The 12,015-nt window shown below is 39.9% G+C and overlaps 2 protein-coding genes across 3 annotated transcripts; one reads left to right on the forward strand and one right to left on the reverse strand.

The window, feature by feature from the left end:
• Positions 1–926: 926 nt before the first annotated feature.
• On the forward strand, positions 927–5,270 carry LOC144450842 (anti-lipopolysaccharide factor-like). Of its 2 annotated transcripts, none has more exons than XM_078141581.1 (3): positions 927–1,083; positions 3,876–3,967; positions 4,681–5,270. In XM_078141581.1, exons 1-3 carry the CDS (start codon positions 1,053–1,055, stop codon positions 4,882–4,884), a joined length of 327 nt encoding a protein of 108 aa, XP_077997707.1. In that variant the 5' UTR covers positions 927–1,052; the 3' UTR covers positions 4,885–5,270. The 2 variants fall into 2 exon arrangements, with proteins under 2 accessions (XP_077997707.1, XP_077997708.1); XM_078141582.1 differs by lacking the exon at positions 927–1,083 and adding an exon at positions 2,768–2,893 and having other exon boundaries at positions 4,681–5,156.
• A 285-nt stretch (positions 5,271–5,555) lies between these two features.
• Positions 5,556–10,645, reverse strand: LOC144450592 (cytochrome P450 2D28-like). The gene is made up of 5 exons (XM_078141236.1): positions 10,448–10,645; positions 9,136–9,262; positions 7,331–8,023; positions 6,127–6,423; positions 5,556–5,737 (listed from the first exon to the last, which is right to left on the reverse strand). The coding sequence occupies exons 1-5, from the start codon at positions 10,643–10,645 to the stop codon at positions 5,556–5,558; spliced, it is 1,497 nt and encodes a 498-aa protein (XP_077997362.1).
• Between the last annotated feature and the right edge of the window lie 1,370 nt (positions 10,646–12,015).

The following is a 12,015-nucleotide window of genomic DNA, read 5'->3' on the forward strand; positions in this document are numbered from 1 at the left end:
TGGGGGACTGTGGCAGATTTCCAATTGCTATTCATACATTCAAAAAAGTTTTGTCATATTGGTATAAACTTTTACAAATGCCACCAAATAGAGTAGCAAAGCAGAGTTATAATCTTGCTATTGAACTCGATAGAAATAACAAGGTATCGTGGGCAACACAGGTCAGATGTCTTTTATTTGAATATGGTTTTGGAGAGGTTTGGTATTGGCAAGGCCCTGGTGACTTTGATATCTTCCTATGCCACTTCTTGACCAGAACAGTGGATATTTTTAAGCAGGACTGGTGGGCAGAGGTGTGTTCTAAGGACAAACTACGTTTATATAGAAATTTTAAATTTTTGTTCCAGTCAGAAGATTATATTTTGTTAAAAATGGAAACTAAATTCAGACGAGCATTGGCTTGCCTTAGAAGTTCTGGTCTCGAACTGGCTGTGGAAAAGGGCCGTGCTTTGGGTATTGATCTCGAAGATCGCACTTGTAAAATATGTATGTCAACAAATATTGAAGATGAATACCATTTTACTTTAGTTTGTCCCCTGTACCAAAATCTCAGACAAAAGTACTTACCAGAATGGTCATATGTAAATCCTACTATTGAAAAGTTTTATTCACTTATGTCGTCAAACAAAGGTCCAGTAATTCTAAACCTAGCTGCGTATGTATACAGAGCAGATGTTTTAAGAAAGGAATTTTGCTAATTTGTTTTCTGTACACTTCCGTCAGATTTTGTAATCTAGTACTGTAAATTTTTTGCGATATGGGCTGGAGGCCTTAAGAAGCAATAAACCATTATAATCCCATAGTCCTTTACGTCTGAGCATGCTCAGTCTGGATTGCAAGTTCCCTATTGCACAATGACACTATATAGGTATAGACGTTGGAAAGACTGTGACGTCATTGGTTTAGGAGTGGCGATCTCGCGTTAGTGCGATTGCTGAACTTCATTTTTCACTCTTGTAACCAAAATTCCGAAAACATTCACGCCTTCAATTATAACAAGTCCTGTATTTACTACTGAGATTTTGATAAGTTGATGAAAATGTACTGCTACAATGAACTGTGATATACAACGCTGGGTTACCGGTTAGTATATTTTAGTGTGCTTAATAACACGTTTTACCTTGTACCGACAATACAAATGACATTATCAACAATTTCAACCGACTTTCAACAGAAATGTGCAATGAAAGGATGTGGATCATAAAATCCCGACATACCCTAAAATACGAACTACAAAATGGCATATCTTACCAAAATGTCACAAAATACCCGTCGGGAGGCCAATAATAAGTGGTAGCACTGCACCAACTGAACAAATGTCAGACATTGATTATTTCCTGTTAAAATTGTCCAGAAACAACCAACATATAAACTTTCGAGATAAAATTGAATTTTTAAACAAAAACGAGAAAAAGTAATGACAGCTGTCCTTTTGACCTGGTTGAGTCAGTTTGCTTTGAGTTGGTCAACAAGATCACGAACCCCGTGCTCCTTGGCTCCTTGTTTGCTCTGATAGTGCTTGGCATGTACACAAATTCCACTCTCAACATCCCAGCACGGCAGACATACCGGCAAAGACATACACTCCTTTGAGTTTATGTATGCGGCCTTTGATCTCCCATTAAAGTGTCCGACCTTTGAACTAGAAACATTCACCGGTGAAAACCCACTTTTCAAAAATCACAATCATGCAACTCTATTTGCATAGTGGAGCACTGTGAATTCCTGGTATTTGGTAGAGGTCACTGACTGCATAGTCTAGGTAGTTGGGCTACTTGAGGCTTATTATATGAACGTGAATTATATGACTGTGGAGGAGAAAGGCAGACAAATACTATCATCACATGCATATACGTAAATGTCTACTCATATATAGTATGCGATAATCATGATAATGTGTTAGTTTCGTAGCCTTACCCCCCCCCCCCCCCGGCTATCGAACGATAACTTGAAAATTGCCCGCCCACTGAAATATTGCATAAGAACTCAATCTGATCTCAGATCACTCTTTTAGTGGTCTGAGCTCTGATGTAATAAATGCAGCGCGATTTCTTTATTTGATTCGCTTATTGTCGTTTATTTTCGATTTTGTTGTTCGGGAGTGAGCGCATTCTTTTCACTGTGGAAATAATTAATGTGGCACTCACTCCTGGAACAAAACAAATCGAAAACAAACGACAATAAACGAAGGAAAAGAAATCGAGCCGTATTCACCACATCAGATTGTAATTACTGATAGAGGCTGGTAGTATCCATACACATTCTGACATCAGATGGTAACCTAACCACACACACACACACACACACACACACACACACACACACACACACACACACACACACACACACACACACACACATACATACACACACACACACATACACCATACATACATACTAGTACATACATACATACATACATACATACATACATACATACATACATACATACACACACACACACACACACACACACACACACACACACACACACACACTTCACCCATATAGCACTACTCGGAACCAGTTCAGGTTTGCTAACCGTCCTTGGCTGATGCGAATGTATCTTTTAATACGTGTATATATGTTGGTTCAGACAACATCGGCGCATGTCCGAGATGGTGACACAGGTATGTATGGGGAATTACTGTTGCTATTTTTAGAACCAGTTACATGGAAACAGATTGAAGCGTTAGAATGACGTGTACGAATGAAATGTGTCTCACTGAAGAATAATAGTTTTTTACTATAGACTGAGTCACCTGAATACAATAGGATATTTTTTTCGAAAGTGAAAGTAAATTTTAGACAAGATATATAGAGGCGTACGGTCAATGATACAGTAGTACCAGCTCTGTGGACGTCGAAGAACAGAACACATCGATAGTGTGAGGTAGGTTTTCAAGGACATTGATGAAGAGGGACTCTGTGGGTTTCCGTCTAGTAACAAGATTGAGTGTGTACTGTGGAATCATAATGGGGGAATGGTTCGAGTGGCCGGCTTGGAATCTGCAGGTTGCAGATTCGAGCCCCGTCGCTGCCATCTGTTCCTGAATGGCCAAAATCCTTGGGCAAGGTTTGAACCAAACGGTGCCTCAGTCCACCCAGATGTATAAATGGGGACCTGGAAGGATATAGGTTGCTATGTGAATGCTTTAATCATATGCGTTTATAGAGGCTGCAGTGGCTTGTATGCTCCCCAGGGAGTTGAGTAAGTAAAAGGGGGGAGGGGCGTTGTGCCGATATAAGTCCGTGCCAGGTGTAATAATTGTAAAGTGCTGTGAACACAAAGTGGGAAAGTACCATATAAAAACCAACAACAACAACAATAATAATAATAATAATAACAACAGCTATCAATTAGAGGTGTATGAGGGTCACTACACTGTCTAATCATGTTGAATAGTGACAACACTGCTTTTGACAATGTGTATTTACTAGTAAAGATAATGTCAAATAACAAGGACAGGGGCAGTAATTGTCAACCCTCCCTTGTACGGTACCTTTGAGATATACGTCTGTTATTTTTCTTCCAGTCGCTAATCTCTAGATCAGACGTGTATGTCGAGCATTGCATATGATTTCAACTAATCAGAAATATTGATCCTTGAAAATATCATATTCTCGAAAATGCCCAAATATCAAAATGAATTACATTATACGCATCTATATATAGTCTGGATACCTACGTGGTTTCTAACTAGACGATGTGAGTGGAAGTGTAACTGGTAACCGTATAGGAACTAGACTAACATTTCTAATGATAGGATTTTGTTTTAAGACTATTACCAACAAACACAGTTTACATGAAAAAATACAAATTTTATTCGAAATTTTTGCATAAAAAATACCTTATTTTATTATCTGAATTGTAGATAAAAGACCTGTTCGCAAAATGGCTGGAGCTATATCTACAGCAGTGACTTTAAATGATTTGTTCAACAAAATGACAAGTGATAAAGGCCAGGTGAGTTACAAATCTTTACTACTTTTCAAAATCTGGTCGCCATTGTCGCACGAGTCATTCAGCAAATGCTATTTCATCTAGTCTTACAGGACTACTGAAACTTAATATATATAATTTATTGTTGATTACCGTCGGATGCAAAAATGTGTATGGATTCTACCAATCTGATTTAGTATTATCATATCTGATGATTTCTTTATTTATACCCATTTGCTTCGTGTAAACTCGTTTGTTTTCGATTGTGTTGTTCCGGGAGCGCCACATCAATTATTCCCACTGTGGAAAGAGGGCGCTCACTCTCAGAGCTACAAAACCGAAAAACATACTACAATAAACGAATGTAGACAAAGGAATCGAGCCATATTCACTACATCAGATTTTAATCAAAGTGGGATTCTACCGAATTAACAGGTCTACGATCTTACATATGATGACAATATTTGTCTGTGTTTCATAAAGCCTTGTCTATCTGTCTACTTTCGGTTAAACTCCGGGGATTTACCTCAAGTAACCAATTAGCTAGAACATGTAGTCAGTAATTCCTTCGCAGTACCGAGAGTTCACAGAGTTCAACTATTGAAACAGAGATACACGATTGGTAGCACAAATGATTCATACAGTGTCTTGTGATTTTGAATGGTGGGTTTTCACCCTGCAATGACTGTATGTACACTAATTTTACAGTCATGAAAGTTTCTATTTTTGTACCACAGATTGAGTTCAAAGGTCGGACAATTCAATGGGAGGTCAAAGGTCGCATACATAAACTTAAATTGGTGTATGACTGCCGTGCTTGGGATGTGGAGAGTGGAACCAGTGTACATGCCAAACACTATCAGAGCAAACAAGGAGCCAAGGAGCACGGGGTTCGTGATCTGGTCGATCAACTCAAAGCAAAAGGACTCATCGAAGCGTGAATTTGACCTGCCACTGATTGTTTTTGTATTGTGCTTATTTTAAAGTGGTTAAACGGATAAAATAGCCAAGTTACACAAACTCGTGGGTTTCCTGTTCTTTTGTGTTCTCTCTCGGCCTGCTCTTTCCAATTCCGACTTCGTGGCCTCTATGTGTAATTCCTGTGCACATTATACTTTGTTCTCAATGTTTTCAATTAATTAAAATGTTACACTGTTACAAGGTAATTTCACATTTAAATAAATATTAATTAAATGTAATATCAATTATGTCTACGTCTATAAAATTTGGTTAGACTCTACCCAATCAGAATTTAGTCTTGGTAAATCCCAAACAGCATTAGATTATGACACTCATTAGATTATGACACAACAGGAAGCCCTGAGAAATAGCAAAGCAATATCTCAAATTTATTGCTGTACGTTGTTCTTTCGAGTGTCAATGTGATTATTTCTGGATGGTGAAATTGGTTACCGGTTGCCGGGTTGGGGAACAGTTGATTTAAATTTGGGTTGGGGTAGGGCAGGGTAGGGTAGGTTAGGTCAGATCAGACCAGATGAGATCAAGCCATCTTAGCCTAGTTTGGTTAGGGATAGAAACAGCTAAAAATGATTGCTGACTTTAAGTGGTTCTTTGACCAAGAATGTCGATTGGGGGATCATGTGTCATACTTCTATAGTCTTTGCTTGATGCACACTTTGTACGGTGTTGGAGAAAGAGATATTCCGATATGTGGGTCGTCTGTTGGTCGACTTTCTCCCTGTGGAATTTCGAAGTGAAAGCGATGCATCAGTGTGCAGAAGAATATAAAGAGTTCTGACTTTGCTAGTTGTTCACCGAGACACGCCCTTGGACCTACAACAAATTTAAAGTACAAGAAAATAATTCGACCTTATATACATTAAATTTTTTGAGTGCATTCAGTAAATGTGATTGGTTATAAGAAAGTATTTTGCCATGTACAATGTTGTCCCTTCGACCTAACTAGTACTGTACTGGACACGCTAGCAATTACGTCTTCGGATTTGTCATCCATTCATTTCTGGAAGTTAAGGTTGTTGTCAACGCTAAACATAGATGCAGATTGTGCTCATTGGGTGCCCCTATTCATAATTGAATGAATTGTCACCTCTGGGCTTCTATATCATTTACATGTGTAATTGATAGTTGCATCTCTGGTGACTAACTCCCCAACTGTGTGTGAATGCCTTTGGATTTCTTTCTCAATACAGCGTAACATTTACCTGTAGAAAACGGCAGGAAAGATTCAGGTTTGGTGACCTCACCATTTTCATCTATCATTCTGTTCGGATTGAATTTACTTGGTGCCGTCCAGAACTTCTCATCCATGCTAACAGACCATAGATCTGTTATGACAACGGAGTCCTTGGGCACTACGTACTCGCCAAGAGATGACGTCATCACAGCACTATGAGGGGTACCAAGAGGAGCCACTGGTCTTATCCGTTGAATTTCAAGCAACGTTGCTGACGTGTATGGTAGCATGGTTCTATCTTTCAACGATACCACTGCATTGGGATCTGTTAAAGTAAGACTGACAACAATAAGTATAACCGTCTAAATATAATTGAGTGACAGTGATATTATTCTAAGACTTTTAAGCCCACGAGTGAAATTTGCATACATGTCGCGGAAACAATAATATGACTGAGAGGTAACTGTACAGTGCAAAGGCTCAAATCATGGTATTGTTTGTACCTAGATGAGTAGTAGACCGAAAGATTCGCCGTTGATGGCGCTCATGTTCACCATTGGTTGGTTTAACTTTGTGACAATAGAGGAAAGGAGTTAGACTGTAAGATACACTGTGGTGTTCAGCCCAATCAGGCATCTTAAAGCTTAACCACGTGAGTGCTGGCAAATAGCGTGGGACGAATGTCGTGAAGTGATGTGTGAAAAGCAACGTACTTTAAAATTCGGAAACTAAGATTTCGGATAACTAAGATAGACACAAACTAAAACCATTGTTTTATCGAGTAGGAAAATTCACGCGTGGGTGATAGCATTACCTCCGTTGTGCAGATATACTGTCACCCTGTAATCACATATAATATTAATGTACACATGTTCTGCGAGGTCATGGAGGGCATAAGTCTCGCTGCCAGACTCGTGACTATCGTCCCTAATCTTTGTATGTATGCCGAGCGAAGAGAGGGACACTCAGGATTAAAGTCCCTCACTTCTCGCGCCTTCGCCGCCCAGGACGCGCGCACATCGTGCGCCTTACAAAGCTAAGGGACGATAGCCACGAGTCTGGCAGCGAGACTAGGAGGGCGCGCATCAGAAACGCCACCCTACTGTGAGTACAATTAAAACAATGTCCATCTTATAGCTTATATCAACTTGTCGCAACAATACTTTAAGTTTATGTCTATCTTACATGTAGTTATCTGAGAGCTCATTTCCCGCCATCGCATTAATAAGTACCTTCTCTGAGAACCTGGTCCAATTCTTGCTGAACTTTGTCTTGCACATGTGGATACAGTACCATATAAAGAACTGCCCAGTTTAGGGTCGTTGCCGTAGTTTCAGTTCCCGCCAAGAAGAAGTCGAGCAGTAGATATTTGAGTTGATCATCGGTAAACGATCCGTATGACGCTTTGTCGTCATCGTGCATGCCAGAATTCAGTTTTTCTTGTTTTTCCAAGAAAGCGTCGATCATGTCTCTGGGTGTTTGCGGATCAAATGTGTTCTTATGTTCGTTAATTATTTTCTCCAAATAGGCAACTATCTTCTCAGTTGGACTTGCTAGATCTATGAACGACAATCTCTTACGTATTGGTCGTGGTATTATACGTGCAACTTGAAATAGAAATTTGAAGGGATTTGTGTTGAATTGTTCGTCGAGATGATCCAGGAGATATTTCAAAGTTAGGTCGTCATATTTACATCGTTTACCAAACGCTATCGAGCACATGACATTAGCTGTACCCAGTTGGAGGAATCGGCCAACGTTAACAGCCCTCCCATTGGTGGATTTCAGGAGGTCATACAAACCTACTGCCTCGTTTTGAATACGTCTTTCCAGTGACTCTCCCTGTAAACCAAGACATCGCATGCACCTAAGGGCGAACTTTTTCTGTTCTGATAACCCCTTACCAACAGGTCGAGTAATAATTCCTACACATGAAACAAAGCAATAAGTAAATTGAGAAGTAGGCGGTAAAATTGACTCAAAGTACGATGTAGATGAGTTGGGGGGGGGGGGGAGTGTATATCACTTAAACATATATTTGTAATAAAACCAGAAAGTGCTCTTATAATCCCAGAATTCAAGGATCTCCAGGGCCGAAAGGTAAAACCCCTCCCATACCCACTTCACCTATATCTTTCCCTCTACTTTGATTCAATTTAAGTTCATACATACATACATGCATGCATGCATACATACATACATACATACTTACATACATACATACATACATACTTGCATGCATGCATGCATGCATGCATGCACGCACGCACGCACGCACGCACGCACGCACGCACGCACGCACGCACGCACGCACGCACGCACGTACACACACACACACACACACACACACACATACATACATACATACATACATACATACATACATACATACATACATACATAATTGAATAAATAAATTGATGTGGATGTTAACAGAGCGCATGCGTTTTGTAAAGCTTGTTAATGTAACTGTAATTAACCGTAGTGAATAATTCGCATAATTAATTATTTTCAGTTATTAAGCTATCTTTAACAATGTACACTTCAAATTATACATCAACCATGACAAAGCGCATATGTTCTATGAAGCTTAAGCTTGTTATAACTATTAATTTTAATGTATGATTTGCATAATTAGTGACTTTTTGGTGATTAGCCAAACTCTTTAGTGTACAAGCTTCAAATTTCAATAGCATGGCTTATTAATTGGCCAATTAAGGGGTGAATTATGTACAATAGCTATAGCTTAGATTTTTGCATTCTAATAATTAATGCATGTAGGAGCAACAATCCATACGTTTCACACACATCTGGTGAATAACACCATTTTGAGGTGTCGTGCGACGTATTGGTGAATTTACTTTACTGGGTCCCCAAAGCATACAGAAATGAAACCAGCCTTACTTTTGTTCACCTTTTAACTATAAGTTGGGTCAGATGGACAGAAATTACAAAGATACATCCTCTAAGGTTTTTTGTGATCAAATTTATCATTGCTGTTATGAATTAACACATATTACAAAAGTTATCATCTTACCGTTACCACCAGCTCCAAAAGATTTGATAAATATCTCAGGACGACCTGCGAAGTCGTTTCCTTTATTTACAAGAACCTCGCGATTAGCTTCCATTTTGTGACATACGATTATGTAGGTCGGTCCAATCTGTCAAAATAGATCATGAGAACGGTTGAGCGCTGTTGACCCTGATATATCAACCAATACAATAGAAATCTTCACGGCTCGATCGTTTGTTTCAATCGTCTCACTAAGAGCCGTTGAACACTGCCTCTGGTAATCTTGCTGCTAGACGTCCGGGCCTTCGATACCATAAGCGAACGAAGTTCGCAGTGAGGGCTTTGCCCGAACAGTCTAGCACATGTCATTTTCAGACCGGGAATTCCATTGAGATTACGTTAAGCGGTGGGTTGGTTTGGTGATTTTCAGGTTTGATTTTGATAATTGACCCTGAAGGTCGAGGTCAAGGGTCAAGGTATCAAAAGATAGCTTGCATATGATATTATGGGTTGACACTTGAATCGAGTATCTGTGTATTACAGTTTTTGAGTTATATGCAGTAAAAATATATTTTTAACTACATATGTATGGCCGCTATTAAGTCAAATTTGCATGTATCAAATAACAAATTGACATGCATACTCCCCGTGTGATATGTCACCTTTGTGTTAGGTTTGAAAGAAATTGGATATAGCATGTCTGAGAAACAACGTATTACGGACGGACAGACGCATAGACGGATGGAGCCCATTATAGTAGCGGGGCGGGGGCTAAAACGTAGAGCAGTCGGACATGAACCACATCACGCATGCGCTGACTGTTGTTAGCGAGAGGAAGGGCAAGGACGAATTCATATCTCTAGAGTGTGTTTAGCATCTATACGAAATGTGCATTATTAAAGTAAACAATATCATAATACTATACAGGCCCATGTTACAAATTAAACATTTGAAAGCCGCGTCAATTCCAGCTATCAGAACCATGACGGCTAAAGTATGTGCACCAAAGTCCATTTGGTGGACGGATAAATACAAATCGAAGCCTCTGTTGAATCAGAGAACGCTATTTTGGAAATAAGTGAAGTATTGGGGCAAAAACGTATGCATTTGTGGAGAGGTGGTGACTTTGCGTTGCCAGAAAAATTCTCGGCTTTCTCTGTGAACTTTCACCTCAGATGGTTATATGAATGAGTCCTTGCCATTGATCGTATTGCGGACGGACGGAGCCCACTGTAATAGACCCCCCCGGGTGGGTGGGGGGGCTAAGTATCATGAATGAATGTTTCAATAACAACGAACAGTCCCAATGAGCTCTACAATATGTTTACCTTACCTTAATACTAAAGACGTTGCCATACTGAGCCGCGTACTGCTTGAACGCTGAGATCGGATTCCTCAGGACAGGTATTACACAGCCAATGATAGGCAATCCGTCAGGTCCCGGGGGAAAATACTGCGGACGAGGTGTATAGATAAATTTATATACAAGACAAAGACAAAGACACAACAATGATAATAAAATTCCTGCCATGATTTCCTTTGGCTGACGAGTCGTAACTTGATTCACAGAGAGGTCGGAAATCCTTGCCTCAGTGACCGTTGATGTATGAGGCGTAGACGGCGACGTAAACAGTAAGCAACGCTTTACTACCAGAGACTGGATTGAATCCAGAGATCCACTGGTTTATATACCGGGGGCGGTGAATGTAGGGCAGTCACACATACACCACGTGTTATGGTATCCCCATGTGCCATCCATCGCTTGAATATTGTATAGGCGTGGTTGTACGTGCCGACATATGTCAAAACTTGATAACCAATCCAGTTTATTTTTTTAAAAGTTATCAGCAAACACTGAAGAATGTAACCCCCAACCCCCCCCCCCCCCATTCTCCTCACCCCCCCCCCATGCGATATCACGGCACGAAATCTTATCTATGAGAGCCATATGTTGCTGTACAATTAATTCAAACTGACTGATAATAAACACACCTTTATTTAGGCAGAGATGTAGGTTGAGCAATTTTTAATTCAACATCGCTGACATTATGTACCAGATCCGTATCACGTGCTTTTATACAAAGTAGCTCCTTATATGTACAGCCAGCAGCGACAAACACCTGAAAGTACAGTGACCTTTGTTATGCGAGGTTCACCGACCTTCATCCGTCACTACTTGCGACAGCATATTATATAGACCTCAGTCACCGAGACACAAATAAGTATACAATTTCCTATAGAATGTCACGTACTTCGTCTTCAAAGAAATCAACAACAAAAATCAACTTATTTTTTAGATATTTTCAAACAAATCAACGCAAATTGGGATTTTTAAAATGAATTTATAGAAATCTTACGAAGGGAAAGGACGAGTTGAGGTGGAGAATTGTCTAAAGCGCATGCGCGTATAATCTAAATTGAAGCGAAAGTTGTCCGTACTCTCGATACATTAGCCACGCTAAGGAGTTGCAAATGTCTAAATATTGACAGAAGTACCAATTGTACAAATAGGAATTGATGTTTTAATACAGGTTTACGGCTTCCATATGCCAAATATCCTTTAAATGTGGGTACTTTCTCAACATGCTTCGTCTAAACCGTGATTTGTTTACGCTACCTGTAGGCCTACAACCATTCCCAGCTAACAGGGTTGCCCGAACAGACAACGACAGTGGTTGACATTGGTCACTAGTAAATAGACTTCGTAACATCACCGAGTATCCCCTTTATTTGTGCCCATAACAACTACAGGGAGTATCAACGAAAATTTGTCTAATACAAGCACATGCGCAGTTATGTGCCGAACTCGCTGTGCAGTCACAGGTCACTCGCTCGTACTCTAGTGTGTTGGCAGTGAAGAGTGCAAGGTACTCCAGGGTCAGATCATGTACCAAACAATAC

Source organism: Glandiceps talaboti, chromosome 20, assembly GCF_964340395.1.
Source record: "Glandiceps talaboti chromosome 20, keGlaTala1.1, whole genome shotgun sequence".
Lineage (NCBI taxonomy): Eukaryota > Metazoa > Hemichordata > Enteropneusta > Spengelidae > Glandiceps > Glandiceps talaboti.

Coding starts and splice junctions, on each gene's coding strand:
- LOC144450842 (XM_078141581.1), top strand. CDS start 1,053: ATGAACTGTGATATACAACGCTGGGTTACCG. Junction 1,084..3,875: donor TATACAACGCTGGGTTACCG/GTTAGTATATTT, acceptor TCTGAATTGTAG/ATAAAAGACCTGTTCGCAAA. Junction 3,968..4,680: donor TGACAAGTGATAAAGGCCAG/GTGAGTTACAAA, acceptor TTTGTACCACAG/ATTGAGTTCAAAGGTCGGAC.
- LOC144450592 (XM_078141236.1), bottom strand. CDS start 10,645: ATGGCAGGAATTTTATTATCATTGTTGTGTCTTTGTCTTTGTCTTGTA. Junction 9,263..10,447: donor GCAACGTCTTTAGTATTAAG/GTAAGGTAAACA, acceptor CTATTTTGACAG/ATTGGACCGACCTACATAAT. Junction 8,024..9,135: donor TTTTGGAGCTGGTGGTAACG/GTAAGATGATAA, acceptor TTTCATGTGTAG/GAATTATTACTCGACCTGTT.